Source organism: Zingiber officinale, chromosome 8B, assembly GCF_018446385.1.
Source record: "Zingiber officinale cultivar Zhangliang chromosome 8B, Zo_v1.1, whole genome shotgun sequence".
Classification (NCBI taxonomy): Eukaryota; Viridiplantae; Streptophyta; class Magnoliopsida; order Zingiberales; family Zingiberaceae; genus Zingiber; species Zingiber officinale.
The window spans coordinates 10,857,516-10,878,947 of record NC_056001.1 but is presented as its reverse complement, the minus strand read 5'-3'; the positions used below and the strand labels follow the sequence as shown (position 1 = coordinate 10,878,947).

At 32.8% G+C, this 21,432-nt stretch overlaps 1 protein-coding gene across 2 annotated transcripts; it reads right to left on the bottom strand.

Moving 5' to 3' along the window:
* Positions 1-1,572: 1,572 nt before the first annotated feature.
* LOC122015196 (histone-lysine N-methyltransferase EZ3-like) lies at positions 1,573-21,364 on the bottom strand. 2 transcript variants are annotated; one of them, XM_042571957.1, is made up of 17 exons: positions 21,223-21,364; positions 21,015-21,116; positions 20,598-20,935; positions 18,748-18,909; positions 18,128-18,212; positions 17,792-17,947; positions 17,639-17,686; positions 17,475-17,546; positions 15,823-16,517; positions 14,911-15,058; positions 14,104-14,324; positions 13,532-13,663; positions 12,088-12,178; positions 11,953-12,000; positions 11,751-11,879; positions 11,336-11,413; positions 1,573-1,874 (listed from the first exon to the last, which is right to left on the bottom strand). In XM_042571957.1, exons 1-17 carry the CDS (start codon positions 21,268-21,270, stop codon positions 1,689-1,691), a joined length of 2,739 nt encoding a protein of 912 aa, XP_042427891.1. In that variant the 5' UTR covers positions 21,271-21,364; the 3' UTR covers positions 1,573-1,688. The 2 variants fall into 2 exon arrangements, with proteins under 2 accessions (XP_042427891.1, XP_042427892.1); XM_042571958.1 differs by lacking the exons at positions 1,573-1,874; positions 11,336-11,413 and having other exon boundaries at positions 11,794-11,872.
* Between the last annotated feature and the right edge of the window lie 68 nt (positions 21,365-21,432).

Sequence of the window (21,432 nt, the reverse complement as noted above, 5' to 3'; positions counted from 1 at the left end):
TCAAAGCAAGGTCAGGATAATCGGATGTCTGCAGGTAAGGTCCGGAGTATATCAAGGTGACCGGATGCTCGTGGGAATGCCCAGAGCAGGTGAGGGTGATCGGATTCAGATGCTCACGAGAAGGCCCGGAGCAGGTCAAGGTGACCGAATGCTTGTGGAGAAATATGAAGTAAGTCAAAAATGACTAGATACTCGTGGAGAGGTTCAAACCATGAGAGTAATGATTATTTTTCGTTTGAGGGGAGGATTGTTTGGATTCAATCAAAGTCTCACATTAAAAAAATTTTTTAAAAAAAATCATGGGTTTAAAAGGATGTAAGATATCTATATTACCTTTTGGGTATAGCCCAAGAGTAAAACCACGAGAGCTTAGGCCCGAAGTGAACAATATCATGTCATTATGGAAATATGTGAACATCTTTTGGTCACAACAAATGGTATCAAAATTATGGTCCATACTAGGGGTGTAAACGAATCGAGCCGGCTCGCGAGCTTTTTGAGCCGGATCGAAAAATATTTGATTCGTATTCGAATTTATCGAATTCGAGCCCATGTTCGAATTTTTTTTTAATCGAACTCGAGCTCAAATTATATTGTTTAATAGTTCGCGAGCCGCTCGCGAGTTTTAATATTTTATTAATATAAGTTAAATATATATTAAATAAATAAATTTTGAGCCTTTTGAGTACCTATTTTCGATTAATAATTCGAATAGTTCATGAACATGTTCGAATCTTTCGAATCGAATTCGAACCCGAGCACTAATTCGAACCATACTCGAACAAAAAATTTTGAATTTTTCTAACTTCGAATCGAGCTCGAATATACCTATTTCGAGCCGAATTCGAGCCTTAGATTTTTCTACATATTCGAATCGATTCGGTTCGTTTACACCCCTATTCCAGACCAAATGTCATGTGGGATGACCTTAAACAAAATTACGGGAAGACCTGGAGCAAGTCAGGATGACCGAATGCTTGCGAGAAGATCTAGAGCAAGTCAGGGTGACCGAATGCTCACGGAAAAATCCGAAACAAATAGAGAGTGACCAAATCCAGATGCTTGTGGGAAGGCCCGGAGCAAGTCAACATGACTAGAGAGCAAGTCAGGATGACCGAATGCTTGCGAGAAGATCTAGAGCAAGTCAGGGTGACCGAATGCTCACGGAAAAATCCAAAGCAAATAGAGAGTGACCAAATCCAGATGCTTGTGGGAAGGCCCGGAGCAAGTCAACATGACTAGAGTGACCGGATACTCATGGAGAGACCCGGAATAACTCAAAAATGATTGAATGCTCACGGGGAAATCCAAATCATAAGAATAATGATGGTCTTTTATTTAAAAGGAGAATTGTTATGATTCAATTAAAATTCTATATTAGAAAATTTTAGAAAAGATCATAAATTTAAGAGGATATATGATATCTCAATTGAATGAGATACTTTGAATAAAATCCAAAAGCGAAATCATAAATACTAAGATTTAAAATAGACAATAATATCAAATCATTATAAACATACGTAAACATCCTCACATAAATCTCATTTACTAGATAATGGCATTTATAAAGACTAGTTAAACTTTATTTACTATATATTTAATATATTCACGCAAAAATCAACTACGGTAGATTGTGAAATTAATCGGCACAATTAATAGACAGAATTTCTGTAATGAAAACTAAATTTTCAAGCCACTTTATGCGCGCGGCTATGAGAAACTGACGAGTCATCTCTTTTTGAACCTTCAGGTTTTCTTGCCCATGCAGGTGCCTGGTCAGGTCCATAGCGATAATCATAAAAGAGCTCTTCACCAGCTTCGATGTGTTCTTTGGCAAAAATGCCCACTCTGTGGTCACCAGCTACCAGCATAACCTGCAAAATATCGTATTGTCAGGAAACAGATATAATTAGTAAGCTTGATTCAAGTCGTCATTTTAGATAGTGTCAGAACATACAGGCTGAATATGCAAAATAAAAACAAAAATATAATCATGATAAACGAACTGTGCATGTTTGTTGATATATGTTACAACTCCCTTATTAACGACAGAAGCATCACAGAGCACAGGTATGTGATTTTAAACTTTCCAAACGAAAGTTATCGGGTGGTTTATGTAAAAATTGTAAACCAATTTTCTTTCTCAAAGCGTAGTAGTTCACTTGGTAGAAAATTTAAACTCTAGGAATTTCGTTACATATTTAAACTCTAGGAACATGCTTGTAACTCCGCCCATCCGCCCATGACAAATTACTTTATCATAGCCGATCCTAAGCTCGATAAAGAATGAAGGTTACGTTAAATTATCAATCAACATTAAACTAAGATAAATGTTCCATAAATGAATCATTAAATTATTGTATTAATATTAAATTGTTCTTTGAAAAAATATGTTACAAGATCCGACTGTAGCATCTCAACAAAGGTCAATACATATCAAGAACTCGAATGTAATGTTAAATATATCTCCATAAGAACTTAGATGTAGTATTAAATACACAAGAGTTCTCACACCATAAGTTGAATAAAAATAAATATTATAGAAAAACTAATAGTCTAAAATTTAGAACGTGAAACATAGGAATCCTCATTAGTAAAACAATAGAGGTAGCAGATACGATGATTAAAAGAATAATTAGGTGGCGTTTGATTCTCTCCTAGGAATCGGAATGGGAATGAGTATTATAGTATTATGAAATGGAAATGAGTATGAGCTTGGGTATCATTCTTAAAAATAATGTTTGGTTAGCTGAATATTTTCAATCGAAATTAACTTAACTTTTTTTTTACCCTTAGAAGAAAATAAGAGAAAAAATTAGATGGAAAAGAAAGTTGAATGTGAGAGAAACATATGATAAGAGAATGATGAGAGAGAAAGTATGATAAGAGAGAGTGTGATGGGAAAAATTAAAAAGAGGGAAAGCGTGATGAAAGAAAATGAGAAGAGAGAGCGTGATAGGAGAGATTGAGAAGAGAAAAAGTATGATGAGAGAGAAAGTGTGCTGAGAGAGAAAGAGTGATAGGAAAAAATGAAAAGAGAGAAAGTGTGATAAGAGAAAATGAGAGATTGAGGAGAGAAAGTATGATGAGAAAATTCGATGAGAGAAAAAGTGTAATGAGAAAAAATGAAGAAAGGGAAAATGTGAGAAGAGAAAATGTGATGGAAGAGAATGAAGAGAGAGAAAGTATTATGAGAGGAAATATGGAGAAAGAGTATGGTAAGAGAAATTGAGGAGAGAGAAAGTATGATTAAAAAAATAAGGAGAGAATGAAGAGAGAGAAAATAATGAGAGAATGTATGATAAGAGAGAATACAGAGAGAAAATGGTAGAGAATCTGTAATGAGAGAGAATGAGGAGAGAAAGTGTAATAGAAGAAAATGAAGAGAGAGAAAGTGTGATGAGAGGAAATATGGAGAGAGAGTATGGTAAGAGAGCTTGAGCAGAGAGGAAGTATGATAAGAGAGAAAGTATAATGAAAAATGAGAAGAGAATGAAGAGAAAGAAAATAATGAGAGAAAGTGTGTGTGTGATGAGAGATAATATAGAGAGAAAATGATAGAGAATGTGTGATGAGAGAGAATGAGGAGAGAGAAAGTATGTTGAGAGAGAAAATATGATGATAGAATGAGGAGAGAAAAAGTATGATGAGAGAGAACAAGGAGAGAGAGTGAAATGAAAGAAAAATTGAACAAATATACTAAGGGTATTTTCGTCCAAACTTAATTCTTATTCTCATTTCATTAAAACCCAAGGGAGGAGGTGAGTTTCATCCATATCCAAAATTTTGGATTTCATTCCAAAATCTTGATTCCATTCCCATCAACCAAACACAAAATTTGAGAATGAATCCATTACCTCATTCCCCAACCCTCTAAACCAAACACCCCCTTAGCATTTTGTGTGTGCAAGAGACAAAAATAAATAGGCGAGAATGTAAAAATGATAGAAAACTCGAGTTTTAAATGATGGTACATAGGAAAAAATAAAACAAGAAATGAAGCGGATATCATTGTAGATAGTTCGTTAAACGATAAAGTTATAAGAGTGGTTAGAACATGGAATAGAATTATAGCTCTCAAGATAGTAATAGCGAAAAAAACTATGAACGTAATTAGTATATATGCATCTCAAATAGGATTAGATAAAGATATCAAATCAAAATTTTAAGACGACCTAGATAAAGTATTACAAAATATTCCACCAAATGAAATTGATTTTAAAAGGAGACGATCTTAATAAACATGTCGAAGTGAAAAATAAGGAATATGAATGGATATATAAGAGTTATGGGTTTGGAATAAGAAATGAAAAAGAAAAAACTATATTAGATTTTGTGATAACATATGATTTTATATTAGCTAATATGTTTTTTAAAAAATAAAAGAATATTTTATCAGGTTCAAAAGTGAGAATAATAAATTGTAAATTAACTTTTTTATGGTTAGGAAGAGAGATAGAAAGATTTGTAAAGATTGTAAAGTCATTTCTGGAAAAAACTTAACTATCAAACATAGATTAGTAGTATTGGATATACGACTCACTCATAATATCAATAGAAGGAAAATATGCACGACTGATATAATTAAATGGTAGAAGTTAAAGGATGGGAAGCAAAATATATTTAAGAAAAAAATAAGAGTATAAACGGTTGGGAATACAATCAAAGTCTCATGTTAGAAATACACGGGAAAAGATTATAAATTTAAAAGATAAAAGATATCTCCATTGATATGAAGTCTGTTGAATGAAACCCAAAAATAAATTCATAAAGACTTACACCCAAAGTGGACAATATCATACCATTATGAAGATATGTGAATTCTTTTGGTCCTAACATAAATATTAGGTGAAATATATATATAACATGAGATAAGATGATATCAAAGTTAAAAATAGTAGTCAAGAGTGTACTTGGTAAGTCTAAGGGACATGCACCACTAAATAAGGAATCTTGATAATAGAATGAGAAAGTATAGGAGAAAATGAAGGAAAAACGAACAACCTATAAAGAATTATATATTTGTAAGAACGAGGAAAATTTTAAAAAATATACAATAACCAAGAAAAAGGCTAAAAAACAATAAATGACGTAAAGAATGAAACTTTTGAACGGTTATATCGAAAATTGGATACAAAAGAAGGTAAGTAAAAGAGAGGAAGACAAGATATCTTATTCAAATAAGATGTATTAAATATGAATGTAATAGAGTACTAGTAAATGATGAGGAAATAAAAGAGCGATGGAAAAGATATTTTCATTAACTTTTTAATGAAGGTTTAGGTGACCAACTTAACTTAAGTAATTTAAGTAGGTGAAATGAGTTAAAAATTTAAATTTTTATCGTAGAATTCAAACTTCAAAAGTAGAATAAGTTTTAAATGAGATACAAAATGGAAAAACTATTAAACCGGATGACATTACTATAGAGGCATGAAAGTGTTTAGGGAAACAAGATAATAAATGGCTTATAAAATTAAGTAATATAATATTGAAAACGAAAAAAATATTTGACTGTTGTTTATAAAAGAATAAGGACGGCATACAAAATTGTACAAATTATAGAGATATTAAGCTAATGAGTCATACCAAACTTTTAAAAAGAATAATAGAAAATAGATTAAGGAAGGAGACCGTGGTAACTAAAAATTAATTTGGACTCATGTCAGGAAGGTCGACAATAGAGGCTATGCATCTTCTCAAACAACTAATTGAAAATATCAAGAGTAAAAGCAAAATCTACATATGATATTCATTGACTTGAAAAAACTTATGATAGAAAATTCTAGAAAAAAGATTTGTTGACATAACATATATTGAACTACTTAAGTATATGTATGATGACATAACGACTAAAGTAAAGATTTTAGGCGGATTAACTGAAACATTTCTAATAAAGATAGAGTTACATCAAGATCAACTACAAGTCTCTATCTTTTTACACTAATCATGTACAAACTTGACACATTCAAGACATAGTACCGTAGTGCATTTTGTTTATTGTTTTGGTAGAAAAGATATGTGAAAAAGTAAATGCTAAACTAGAATCTTAACGTGAAATACTAAAAATGAAAGATTTTAGACCTAGTAGAGTAAAAACATAAAATAGGATACATGGATTTAAGTTTAGTAATATTAAACGTAATGAGACAATTAGACCACAAGTTATTTGCAATTAAGAGTTTTAAGTATTTAGGATCATTTTTATAAAATGATGTAGTGATTGAAAGAGATATCTTACATAGAATACAAACAAGTTGTTGAAATGGAGGATAGTGTTGGATGTTTTATGTGATCGTAAATTACCTCTAAAATTTAAAGAGAAGTTGTACAAAATAGCGATTAGACCTGCTATGTTATATGACGCTAAATGTTGGACTATGATTCGAGCACATAAACAGAAGATGATAATTGTAGAGATGAGGATGTTAAGGTGGATGCATGGACATATGAGAATTGACAGAATAAGAAATGAGAGCATTAGAGAGAAAATTACTTCTATTAAGGGAAAACTCCGAGAAACACGTTTAAGATATTAAGGTACTTAGACGAGCAATAAATGCTCTAGTTAGATGATGTGAAATTATAACAAATACACACAAGAAATGAAAAGGACCAAAAAAAATTTGTTTAGCAACAATAAAATAAGATAAGACTTATTTAAATATAGATAATGATATAGTAGGTTGTCAACCAGCATTAAAATTATAACAAATACTCAATGAATGAATCCATTAAATTATTGTACTAATGCTAAATTGTTCTCCGGATAGAACGCATTATAGGGTCCAACTATAACGTCTTGGCAAGGGTCACTACATCTCCAGAACTCGGATATAGTGTTAAATATATAAGAGTTTGATTGCAGGATAGACTGTAACGTATCGACAAGGATCGCTACATCTTCATGAGAACTTGGGCGTAATGTTAAATATGCAAAAGTTCTTACACTATAGGTTGAATAAGAACAAATATGATAGAAAAACTAATAATCTAATATTTGAAACATAGAACATAGGAACTCTTACTAGTAAATTAATGGAGATAGTAGATATGATGATTACGAGAAGAATTAGTATTTTGTGTGTACAAGAAATAAAATAGATAGGCGAGACGACAAAACTGATAGAGAACTCAGGTTTTAAGTTAAGGTACACATGAAATAGTAAAGTAAGAAATGGAATAGATATTGTTGTAGATAATTTGTTAAACGATGAAATTGTGAAAGTAGTTAAAAAAGGAAATAGAATTATAGCCCTTAAAATAATAGTGACGAAAGAAATTATGAACATAATTAGCGTATGTATAAGTAGGGATTAGATGAAGCTACAAAATCAAGATTTTGGGATGACTTAGATGAAATATTACAAAATATTTCGCCAAATAAAATGATTTTAATATGAGGCGATCTAAATGGGCATGTCAGAGTGAAAAATGAGGAATATGAAAGGGTATATGGGGGTTATGAGTTTGGAAAGAGAAATGAAGAAGAAAAAACTATATTAGATTTTATGATAACATATGATCTTATATTAGCTAATACGTTTTTAAGAAAAGAGAATAACACTTAGGTGACGTTTGGTTTAGAGATTTGGGAATGAGGGAATGGATTCATTCTCAAACCTTATGTTTGGTTGATGGGAATGGAATCAAGATTTTGGAATAAAACCCAAAAACTTGAGTATAGATGAAACTCATCCCCTCTCTTAGGTTTTGATGGAATGGGAATAAGAATTAAGTTTTGGATGAAAATATTCTTAGTATATTTGTTCAATTTTTCTTTCATTTTCACTCTCTCTCCTTGTTCTTTCTTATCATATTTTCTCTCTCCTCATTCTATCATCATATTTCTCTCTCAACATACTTTCTCTCTCCTCTTTCTCTCTCATCACACATTCTCTATCATTTTCTCTCTATATTCTCTCTCATCACACACACTCTCTCATTATTTTCTCTCTCTTCATTCTCTCCTCATTTTTTCCTCATACTTTCTCTCTTACCATACTCTCTCCATATTTTATCTCATCACACTTTCTCTCTCTTTATTCTCTTCTATCACACTATCTCTCCTCATTATCTCTCTGTATTCTCTCTCATCACACACTCTCTCTCATTATTTTCATTCTCTCCTCATTTTTTCATCATACTTTCTCTCTTACTATACTCTCTTTCCATATTTTCTCTCATCACACTTTCTCTCTTCATTTTCTTCCATCACACTCTCTCTCCTCATTTTCTCTCATCACACTCTCTCTCCTCATTTTCTCTCATCACACTTTCCCTCTCTTCATTTTTTACCATCATACTTTCTCTCTCATCATACTTTCTCTCCTCAATCTCTCATTTTCTCTCATCCTTTCTCTCTTTTCATTTTTTCCCATCACTCTTTCTCTCTCAACACATTTTCTTCCTCATCATACTTTTTCTCTTCTCAATCTCTCCTATCACGCTCTCTCTACTCATTTTCTCTCATCACACTTTCCTTCTCTTCATTTTTTCCCATCAACTTTCTCTCTCATCATTCTCTCTCATCATATGTTTATCTCACGTTCAATTTTTTCTTCCATCTAATTTTTTCTCTTATTTTCCTCTAAGGGTAAAAAAAGAAATTTAGATTCATTTCGATTGAAAATATTCAACTAACCAAACATTATTTTTAAGAATGATACCCAAGCTCATACCCATTCTCATTCCACAATACTATGATACTCATTTCTATTCCGATTCCTAAGAGAGAACCAAACACCACCTTAGTCACGTTCAAAAGTGAAAATAATAAATCGCGAATTGACTTTATTATGGTTAAGAAGAAAGATAGAAAAATTTGTAAAGATTACAAGATCATCGTTGAAGAAATTTTAACTACCCAACATACGTTAGTAGTGTTGGATATATGCCTCAAATATAGTATTATTAGAAAGAAAATATATACGACTCATAGAATTAAGTGGTGAAAGTTAAAAGATGAAAGCAAAATATATTTAAGGAGAATATAGGAGTACAAGATGATTTTAATACGACATGGGATAAGATGGTATTAAAGTTGAAAATAGTATCTAAGAGTATACTCGGTGATTCAAAGGGGCATACACCACTAAGTAAGAAATCTTGGTAGTGAAATGAGAAAGTATAAGAGAAAGTGAAAGAAAAACGAATAGCTTAAAGGAATTATATATTTATAAGAACGATGAAAACTTAAAAAAATATACAATAGCCAAGAAAGAAGCTAAGAGAGTAGTGACTGAAGCAAAGAATGAAACTTTTGAACGATTATATCAAAAATTAGATATAAAAGAAGGTGAAAGAGACATTTATAGAATAGCTAAAGTGAGAGAAAGGAAGACAAAGAGATTTTATCCAAACAAAATGTATTAAAGATAAATGTAATAAGGTACTAGTAAACGATAGAAAAATAAAAAAGCGGTGGAAGAGATATTTTCATCAACTTTTTAATAAAGATTTAGACAACCAACTTAACTTAGATAATTTAAGCAGGTCAAATGAGCATAGAAATTTAAATTTGTATCGTAGAATTCAAACTTCAGAAGTAAAATAAATTTTAAATGAGATGCAAAATGAAAAAGTCATTGGACCAGATGATATTTCGATAGAGATATGGAAGTATCTAAGGAACAAGGTATTAAATGACTTATTAAATTATTTAGCATGATATTGAAAACGAAAAAAATGTCTGATCAATAGAGAATAATACTCTAATTCCCTTATATAAAAACAAGGAAGACGTACAAAATTGTGCAAACTATAGGGGTATTAAACTAATGAGTCATATTATGAAATTTTAAGGAAAAATAATAGAAAAAAGATTAAGGAAAGAGACCACAGTGACCAAAAATTAATTTGAGTTCATGCCTAAAAGGTCGACAATAGAAGCTATACATCTTTTTATACAATTAATTGAAAAATATCGGGAGGAAAAACAAGATCTACACATGGTATTCATTGACTTACAAAAAACTTATGATAGAGTTCTAAGAAAAATTATATGAAAAATTCTAGAAAAATAGGTGTTAGCATAATATATATTGAACTAAGTAAGGATATGTACGAGAATGTAACGACTAGAGTAACGACTTCAAACGGAGTAACTGAAGTATTTCTAATAAAGCTATGGTTACATCAAGAATTAGCTCTAAGTCTCTATCTTTTTACACTAATTATAAACGAACTTCTTGCACACATTCAAGACACGGTATTGTGGTGACTATTGTTTGTCGATGATATTATTTTGGTAGATAAAATACGTCAATGAGTAAATACTAAACTAGAATCTTAGCGGAAAATACTAGAAAGAAAATGTTTTAGGTATGGTAGAATAAAGATAGAATATATGAAATTTAAGTTTAGCAATATTAGACATTATGAGACAATTGTTAAAATAGGAGATAATGAGTTGCCCAGAACTGAGAGTTTTAGATATTTAAGATCATTTTTGTAAAATGATGGAGGGATTGAGAGAGATGTCTTATATAAAATACAAACGGGATGATTAAAATGAAGGAGAGCGTCGAGTATTTTATGTGACCATGAAGTATCTATAAACTTAAAGGAAAATTTTACAAAACCGTAGTTAGACCTGTTATATTATATGGAGTTGAATGTTGGGCTATGACTCGAACAAAAGAGCAGAAGATGAGAGTTGGAGAGATAAGGATGTTAAGATGGATATGTGGATATACGAGAATGGGCAGAATAAGAAATAAGAGCATTAGAAAAAAAAGTCAGAATTACCTCTATTGAGGGAAAACTCCGAGAGACATGATAGTACGGGCATGTACTTAAAAGACTAATAAATGCTCCAGTTAGACGATGTGAAATTATGATAAACACGTATATCAAACGAGGAAGAGGTAGATAAAAAAAAACTTAGTTAGTAATAATAAAACAAAATAAAATTTAAGTATAAATGATGATATCGTAGGAGATAGAGCTCAATGGCGCAAAAGGATCCATATAACCGACCTCACCTAGTGGGATAAGGTTTGGTTGTTGTTGTTGTTGTATAGATCATGATATAGTAGAGAATAAAGCTCAATAATATAGAATGATCCATATAGTCGATTCCACCTAGTGGGATATTACTTGGTGGCTTGGTTGTTGTTGGCGGCTGAACATGCTTGTCTCATGCTAAGATTGAATAGAAATGGCACCATATCAATCTAAATGCAATCTGCTCATCCTTTCAGTTCCACAACTGATAATTTTAATCTTAGAAGAGAAGAGACAGTCTGAAACTAACATTTCGATCAAATGTTTCTCCTAATTAAAGTTTTCAAAAATTAGAAAATTGCTAGTAAATGGAAATGCTTTTGACTACCTTGGCGTAGCAATTCGGATTTGATGAATGGTTAGCAAACTTCAGCTTATCACCCTTCCGATAAGCATCCAACACAAACTGCATACAAGGAATATGTGAAAAAACCGCATTAACTAATGATGAGAATAACTCTTCTTGTCATGTCACCGATGATGATGAGTATCAAAATTGCAAGACATTGCAAAACAGAAAACACATAATATGTCAAAACCAAATGGATCTCAACCTGCCGGTTCCAACTATTTGAGGACTGCTGCTGCATATTATATTACCATTTAGTTCTCTATGTAAGGTTGTATCCTTAATATTCTCCTAGTGATTTGAATCTCTTATTAAATTATGTAGTCAACCACACATTGCACAGTGTCCCAACTTCCATGTCAAATGAGTATTAGATATAATATAAAAGAATTACCTGATCATTCAAGTCAAAAAGAAAAGATGAGTTTGCACGGTCATAAATCTTTCCACGTTTATCTGCTTCTCGGTGGGAGATCAATTCACCAGTATATTCACCAAGATAATCGTTCTTGTTAACTGGGTTCTTTTTGTCATGTGAGAAATGTTAATCAGTTGAAAACACTACTGTTTAAAGTAGGAGATAAAAATTCAATTACCCTAATAAATGCTCCCCATCCTGCAACATCAGACCTTGCTAACAAGATCTACATGAACAGCAAGAATCACAAAAGACATCAGCATGAGCCACCATAAAAGGATGATTAAATACTGAAATATACTAGTACACTCACTCTTTCCTGTTGCTTCAGTAGGAGTTTCATGTTGCCACACTGATAACCATCACCACGAGCTGGTGGCTCACCCAATGATCCATCTCCACAGCTGCGGAAAAGTGATGAATTTACCTTATATATAGGCATGTGTGTATTCTTTCAACAACAGCAGCAGCAGCAGCAACAACAAAAATGCATGCATGCATGAAATAGTTATTACAGGAGAAGTCCAACTTTCAGAAAGGAATCTTCACTTTTTATCAGTGATTTAAACTAGGCAATGTGAATGGTTTTTCTGGTGAAAAACTCCAATGGTAAATTTGTTGTCACGATACGGTATAATAGGTTGTTGTTGATACAGAATAATAGTTCTGGGAATAAATCACCCTCGGCATCCTTCTGGAATAAAGGGAAACCGAAATGAAATATGTCCAACGAAAATACCTTTTTTTCCAGAATTTAGACTCAAAGATGACTATAATGGATTGGATACCTGATCAAGTAATTGAGTAAATTGTCCCTGTCTACAATTTTATGAAATTTCACACCATTGTTTGTTCAATCATCCCAAAAAATTCAACTTAATAAAGTTCTTGAAGTGGATTACTAAATTTGATTTAGCTCTCATTTAGTAAACCGAACATCATTGCCCAACTGTGAATTGGCTTAAGCAACATATAGTAGATTGTATAATCTAATTTCCTAAACTTTGCCTTATTTTTAACTGGATTTAACTTATCTTTACTCAGAACCAACAGCTGGCAATTCAACCACACATTATACATCTAAAGAATTGAGTATATTGAGAAGTGAAAGCATGATGTAATCGACATCAAATATGGTGCCTTAAAGGTAGTTCATGAAGGGCTTTTTGCTCTGATGCAACAGCCAAAGAAGATGTATGTCCTCACTATATGGGGTTGACTAAAGCAAATTGTTCCATTTTCTTCTAAAAACACAGTTAATTGTTCCATTAGTCAAGGAAGTTAAGACTATGACCCATGCTCATATGATTTTTGACAGAGATTAATAATAGTCGTTAGAGCTCAGAAATCATTTCTAGGAACATAATTGGCTGTGTATAAGAATACCTTTTGCCTTGATGCAAATTGAAGCAGTAAATACAAGAAACAATGTGGGAGCAGCTAGAAAAATAAATGTATGAAGTTTCTCCTAGATAACTAGATCTAAAAATATAATCAATAACTCCCTAATGCCTGGCTATAGAAAACCAATAAGTTATTTTCATAACCATAGTTAATCAATTGCCTAATTGTGATAATCACATAACTTTGCACATAATTTATCATATTACAATCAAGGAAAACAATTTTAATTGAGTGACCAAAATTTCAGTCAAATGTAAATTCTTTCAAAAAGAAACAAATCAGTCTTGATCGTGCAAAAAACTCAGTCAATTGAATCGTTGTACTCAATACTCTGTGACGAAATATTGGATTACCTAACCCAACAATTCCTACAGACATCAGGATCACACTCCCGACCTGCTGCGAAGCACGGACATTGACGGCTTCTGCACTGACTCTTAGCACAATGACATCCTCGGAAGCGATTTTTGCAACCCTTGGAGCACCTAGATACCGAGAAAATAGGAACTAATGAATTATTTAAAAGATGGCAAACATGTTTTGAGATAAATTAAAAAGCTGAACGTATCATAAATCAGCTGTACTAATATATACTTTGGCTTGTCTGTTTTCAGCTTTCATTTTTCAGAAACAGAATTTGAAATTTGAATAAATAAATAAATACTTGTATTTAATTTCTTTTTATACCTTCGAATTTGTTCTAGGTGAGCGGTGTCAAAAAATTAATTATAAATATATTTTTTTTAAATTCATAAATCTAAATGAAATAAAAATAGAAAAATTTCCCCAAAGCAAACATTCTTTAACGTACTCAAAGACAAACATGTTTCTTGAATTAGCTGTCTTCCATTCAATATGCTGTTCAGAGTAGAAACTGACAGAAACAAACAGTTGTATGTCATAATCAGGGGAAGTGAAAGCATACCCACAATACTTCTCACAGCAAGTTCCATTGTGCATACATGGGCATAGTTTTCCACACATCTGTTGACAGCCACATGGCGTATACTGCTTACATGATTGTTGTTTACCATCAGCAATTCTTTTACGAATATAAGGATATCCAGCAGATTTCCAAGTATATTTAAGCTTTCGGGCCTTCCCCCTTCTACGCAGCATTCGTGTTCTAGTGGGCATCTCTTGTTCCTGCACCAGAACATCAAACTATGCTATAGGGAAGTAAATTTTGACCTTTAAATATGGAATTTGAGGATAAACCTGGGGTGTGAAAGTAATAAGCATGCATAATCAGCTAAAGATATATTTTAGCATAAAAAAAATGCCAGACAATTGGAACAGAATGATAGAATGCGGTAAACAATAGGTTAGGCTTTCAGTTAATGCTACTATGTCCCAAAAAAATCAAGAAGATGCAAGGGGCAAGAGAACAAAAAAAGGGGGTCATTGCTAAATAAATTAAAAATATTGCTAGTATCAATTTGATTATCTTCTTTAGTCTTAATTCCGTTCTCCTTGGTTGAACTAGAATCTTATCAAAGGTACAAAAGTTAATTGCAGAATAACTACATATGTAAGTAGCAATTACTTTCCACTAGTTTCCTGTATTCTTGAGTACCAACTGACCACTATAATTCACACAATCACCCTAATTGTTTGGACATGGATTGCTGCCTCTAAAGTTACTATAATAAACTCATCACCTTGAGTCATTCAGTATCAATTGGAACATAATTTTGTGAAGTGAGACATGCATAGATAATTTAGCACACACCATATGTTCCAGATCTGCTTTCCCATCATCAAAGTATGAATTTGCCAACATGGGTCTGCTTGTTAATGAAGTTCCATAGCTAGCCATATAGCATGCAACTTCCATGCATGTCTTTAGCCCAGAAAGTAGGTTTCTTGCTATGAGACAACTGCAGTATACAAACAATTGAATGAATATGAACTAATACATATATGATAATAAAGAGGATTGACAATAAAAACCATTACAATTTTATTAACTTAAAAATAGTTTAAGCTCATGTCTTATTTACCCCAATATAGCTAATTAGAGACACAGAGAATGATAGCTTGATATAAAATAAATATTCCAATTTCCAAATAACTTCACACAAGTATTAACTTAGCAAAACTTTTTTATATCATAGTTCGTAAAGTCTTACAGAACAATCAAAAGCTAAATGTAAAGTAAATATTCCAAATAATTTCACAAGTATTATCTTGGTAAAACTCACTTATATCATATGCCTCATAAAGTCTTAAAAACAAAATATATATTCTATGTTTGGTTTTTTAATGAAGAAAATTAGATTGAATAAAAATAATAATAATCCTTAATCAAACATATAGTGAAATTGAACATGGCCAACCAACTGTTTCAACATTTTGGTTAAAGTACAATGACCAACTGTTTCTTAAAAATTAGGTAAACCTGCTCACCAAAAACCCTGCACAAATCAAGAATAGCAAAGAAATCGAACACAAGTATCACATTGGATTGTTTCATGTCTCAAGCCATCTTTGCATAACTCATGCTGTAAATTGTTTTTTTTTTTTTTGAAACATTATCTTTCACATGAAGCCGACCGCACCTAATGGGATAAGACTTAGTAGTTGTTGTTGTTGTATTATCTTTCACATGAAGTTAACAAGTATTATGAATTCAACATATTACCAGTTTTCTCCAAATATCTCAATTCCCTTTAAGTATAGATCCTTCTCCATTGTACTCCAACCAGGAGGGTTTCTGCTAGAAGATGCCTTTATTGTTGTCACTCTATCAGTACCTTTTGCAATCTCTTCTATGGTATTGCTGATGTTACCAGCATGAACATCTTTCCTAGTATGATGTCCAACAGATTCATCCAGAACCTTCTCCTGATTCTGACCATGAGAAGATGTTTCAAAATCTGGACTTTTACTACCAGATGCAGAATTGGGATGTCTGTCTTGTGAGTTAACTTCATTGATCAAACCAACCACTGAACAAGATGGTTTCTTCCTTTTCTTATTAGAGCCAATAAAAATTTCCTCACTGGCCAGTTGTTCTCCAAGTAAGCTCTTTCCATCCTTTGACGTCTTGCGCTTGCATAGATTTCTCAAAGGAACTTCTGATGATGTTTCTATGTCATCAGTGTCATCATCATTTTGTCTATTGCTTCCATCAGAAGTCTCTGAAGAAGTGAAAGTCCTCTTGGCATCAGTAATCTTTTCAGAAGCAAGTAGTTTTATACTCTCATCAGGGTTTGAGTCTTCAGATTCAGATGGTAACAATGTATCAAATCTCTCTGCCATTGCTTTAGTTTCTATATCATGTGTAGGTTTGATACCTAGAACTGGACTGGTTTGAGCTTGACTGTCTCCTTTTCTCTGAGACAAAGATGAAAGCATGCCAAATTTTCTCTTGATTACTTGATTAAAAAAGAAGCCTAAAAACTTAAATGTTACCTCATAATCCATATATTGCAAGAACACTACAATATTGCCAACGCTACCAATTGACAATATGTGCATATCTATCTTAGTGCATTTCTAGGAATTATTTGTTCCTATATGAAATACAGTTTCTCCAACAAAGAAAAGCAGAAAGGAATTATGAAGATGAATGAAATATATTTAAGAATCAAGTTTTTAACAAGTAAATATTGATGAATATAACATTAATAGAAAAACGATGAGTGGTTGAAAAAGAGAGAAGTTTGGGATTTGGTATGATTATTGTGTGCCTTTAGTCTAAAAGTAAAATCCAACAAATTATGAGACAATCATACTTAATGAATTTGAGTGTCGGACTAGAAAACAAAACGTATAAAATGAAAGTTGAGCATGTTAAGATGAATGTGTGAGGTTGCTAAAAGGGTTGTTTGAAAGAAAAAAAAATGTACTATTAGTATTATCAAAGAGTAACTAGTTGCAACTCAAAATAAGAGATCACAAATTTTATAGTTAGATTAGTTAAATCACTTAAAATTGAGGGTGTAGAAAATAAGGAAAATTAAAGAAATCTCTAGTCAACTTAAACTAATGTGACTTCTATAATCTAAATGTTACATTATTAGTGATATAGCTTTGCATTAAGTTTGACGGAAAGATGAGTACACGTAACTCTAAATAGTTGGAAATAATATGCATTGATAACTATCAAGTTGTTTATAGTAGATCCCAAGTACTTGAGACAAACATATTTTGAGGATGTAACTGACTGCAAATAGCTGGGACTAATGTGCCTTATCAAGTTGTTTATATTAGATCCCAAGTATATCTTGATGATGATGATGCTATTTGGTCCTCTATGAAATGTATTTGATAGTGATATGAGAATCATACCCTAAGATAGCATTGATCACCACAAGGTTTCCTATTCTCCTCAAGATCAAGACCGGTACACTGTTTTTCACTCTGTAAAGCACAAGGTTATGGAAATGAAAACACATTTTAAAATTTGAACATATAAATTTGAATATAAAAAACCTTCAAAAAGCATGACTGACAGGGATGATTAGATTCTGAGAGCAGCCATGAAGTCGACAGTCAAAGATCTGCCAGTGGTAGCATCTATTCTTCAGTGAAGGCAATATGAATCTAAAGAAACAAATTAGAAAAAACTAATATTAAACAGAAAACCAGAATATGGTAGAACTTACCAAACAACGGCGACAGAAAAGGTTATCAAAAGAATCTAAAGCTTCATTGAGAGTCTTATCAACAAATGATCTCTCCTCTGAAACTTTCTCATCAGAAATTTTTAACTCACTTTTGTGTTCTTTGTTATGCTTTGCCAGAAGCAGTTCATACCTATCCTGCAAAAGTAATTTAATATGTATGCTGAAGTTCAATAGAATTTAAGCTAATCCTTCAAAGATGAAAAGCCTACTTCATGAGTATATCATTCAAAGTATAAAGAATGTGATAAAGCAAAGGTATTGTCTCAGAAATTTCAGTAATTTAATGTGATGCATTTAATCCCAGAGTCAAGATACCTCAATTTCATCTTGAGTTCCATCAATAAACTGACGAACAATATTCAGGACTTCCTGATTCGTTCCATGCTCATGAATGGCCTTCCTGTACACAAAAGAGAGATGTCAGATTTTCTAGTTGAGAGTAAGAAATGTATTGGTAGACTTTTTTCTGTGTAGAGTATAACACTGAGGATTTTTCTAGGCACGATGGTTAGGTTCAAGCTTTGAAAACAATTTTTTGGTTACAAGAATAACATACATAATTATCCTCCAGAAATCCCAGATCAGGTCAAGTCTCACACAATGGTTGTCCTTTTGGTTAACTTGTTGAGTTGTTGGCATATGCTTATGGTTCTTGAAGGCTTGTACATCATATTTGAACTATAAATCACCCAACAGAAATATATACACACTGGAATACTCAGATGAGATTACATGTTAAATAGAGAGCACTGTAGTTTAATAATTGAGGCATTCAAATATAGAAACTGAGACTATTTGTGAATACACACTGGAAAAAAAATTGAAATGCAATTGTAGTAAGGGCCCTAGATTCAATTAACTTCTTTGAAGTGTCAAACCCAAATGACCACCAGAGCAATAATAAAACTTAAGAAAGGGCCTAAGCTCATCCTTACCACAAAATTTGATCTTCTCCTTCAGAAAACTCATGTTTTTCTTCCTCTGGTTCTTGGATCTCCTCATCAGTATCACTACAGACAAGTGCTTCGTTGCCAACTGAATCATAATAAATCCGTCTTCTTCCAACCACAGACTGATCTTCAGCCATCCTTTGGTTTCTGCAAAGTATAACACATAAAAATAGAAACTACGAAGATCTTACAGCTTACCAAATGCCAAATTTTAGCTAGTGCAGATTTCTCTAACAAAAAGGTTCTTAATAATTTTTGATAGACAGGGAAAGTGGTACAAAAAAAGTTAAAAACAACTTTGGAGTTCTTATACAAAACTATCTTCACCAGTGCAAGGTCAACTTTAAAAGCTAATATAGATCGAAGACATTTCAGATATTGTCTGAATTTCTGAAATAAAGGTAAATAGTACTAAGCATAATCACCAAGTCTAGAGATCTATTATATCTTTGAAATAATAATAGGTAGAAAAAAGGCACCAGAAATGATTTAATATTTCACAAATTACAAAAAAAGAATGAGTTTGAATACTCAAAGCTACTACTTTTCCCACAATAAACATCAATCAGGATATTGAAGATGAAAGATGCATATCCATTACAACTTCACCTAGCTAAACATAGCATAGCAGGTACTATGTGACAAGAGTCCTAACTGTAATCTACCTTGCATGAAATTTTTGAAGATAGAGAAACAAAAGTTCATTGAAGAAACAAAGTCAGAAAACCAACATCAGGATCTTCAACATTAAGATTGACTTTATAACTAATTATATTCGTATTTAGCATTACACTATTGGAATTTTAACTGCATCTTGTTAGATTCTCTAATAGAAACTAGAAAATTATACTTGCAAGATAGAATACTGAAACTTGAGAGCTGGGTGTGGCATGAAAACTGCACTCTTCAAATTAATATTCATGCATATGTAATACAAAAAACTCCAGTGGCATGATATAACTCCAGAAGAATCACATTTGCTCAACTAACGGTTCTTGGTTCCAGTTGAAGACACAGAATACTGAAGACTTGAAAACAATGAATTTTGATACTAGAGTTCATAGATAGCATGTTTTGAAATCTTCATTCAAATCTCATGTCATGCATAATGCATAGCAAAACTAATGGTATTGAAGCATGCATCTAAGTGGCAAGGCATCATCAGTAGCTAACCATCATATGCAAATGAGTGTTGTCATCAATTCAACGGCAACTCTAACTTAGACAGTCAAGTATTATATCATTATCAAAGCCTTGAGAAAGTTGGCATACACAAACAACAAGATAAGGGGTTTTACCATAGGCATCCCATAACTGATTGAGAGGAAAAAAACAACCTACAACACTTTACTTAGTGTATAAGCACCACCCTTCAAAAGTAGAACAAAACTTCCAAATCTCCAGTTTTTCCTTTTTCTCAATCATAGTAGGCACAAAAACAGCTTGATGATAACGAGTCAAACAGTAAAGCTGACAAGACCAAACACAATCACACATCTCACTTGCCTCAACCAAAAGCACGATTGATAGAGATAAAACACAAAAGTAACATAACATGATCCAAGATATAACTTGATGACACAAATTCATAGATCTTATAAAAATATATTTTAAAATATACAATTAGTTTAATGTTATTTTTATTTATATGACAAAATTAACACGACATAACACATATCGTCACACCTACAAATTAGGCTATAAAGCTTACACGAAACCAAAAATAAATAAATGATGCATAAACAGGTCCTTCTCTGCAAACAATATTCCATGTGAATGCAAAATAATTGAAAGATGATCTTAGTAAAAGGTACCAATAAGATATTATTTAATACTTGTCTAAGAATATCCAGGTGGTGTATGGTGGAATCTTCTCAACAAAGGGAAGCTTCAAGAGGCGCAGTACACTCTTGTTACCGCCATTATTTCCAATCACGAGGGTCCCCGAAGGTTGAATCTCCTCTTGGATGTGCAATACCTCCTTCTCCCCCGTCCCATTCAACACATCCCATCCGCTCAACGTGCATAGAGCGTTTCCCATCCTGCTCGATAGCATGTTCTCCCCTTTCGACTGTCTCGATGAGCTCCTCGTGGCGGCCTCTGCGGCAGCAGCCACATCAAAGAGCTTACAGGTGTGGATTTGTAAATTCTTCCTATTCCTCTCGATCTTTTCCTATAGTGAGGGAATTAGCATCCAATCTGAATCTGATTTTTGGGGAATTACAACGAGTGCAAGGATTTAGAAGACGAACTTTAATGTAAACCAATCTCGACGCTTTGACTTGCTTCTTCATCTGGGACAATTTCCATTGGAGGTTAGCTATCCCTTCCCTCCCCTGTTCTCCCTCCAATCTCTGTGCAACAAAATTTAGGCGACAAGATGGGGAAGACTAGATTATATTCAGGAGTATTACGAAATAATTAAGATGGAAGCATCAAGGAACTGTGAGAAAACCACACCTTGGATCGACTAGAAGAGGAATCGGCGGGACGGGAGGCGGTCACCATGGCGGCCTCCTGTCGACGGCGGAAGGATCGAACGGAAGCGTTAAAAGTACGGCCCTTTTTGGGAAGCGATCAGGGAAATATTTCCCCCCGCTTGTTTAATACCCAACGACGCGAAACCCAAAACAAGGATCAACGTGGCACACAGGCAGTGTGGGTTCCAGA

Coding starts and splice junctions, on each gene's coding strand:
- LOC122015196 (XM_042571957.1), bottom strand. CDS start 21,270: ATGGTGACCGCCTCCCGTCCCGCCGATTCCTCTTCTAGTCGATCCAAG. Junction 15,059..15,822: donor GAGATATTTGGAGAAAACTG/GTAATATGTTGA, acceptor TGTATACTGCAG/TTGTCTCATAGCAAGAAACC. Junction 13,664..14,103: donor TGCTGTGAGAAGTATTGTGG/GTATGCTTTCAC, acceptor CTCGGTATCTAG/GTGCTCCAAGGGTTGCAAAA.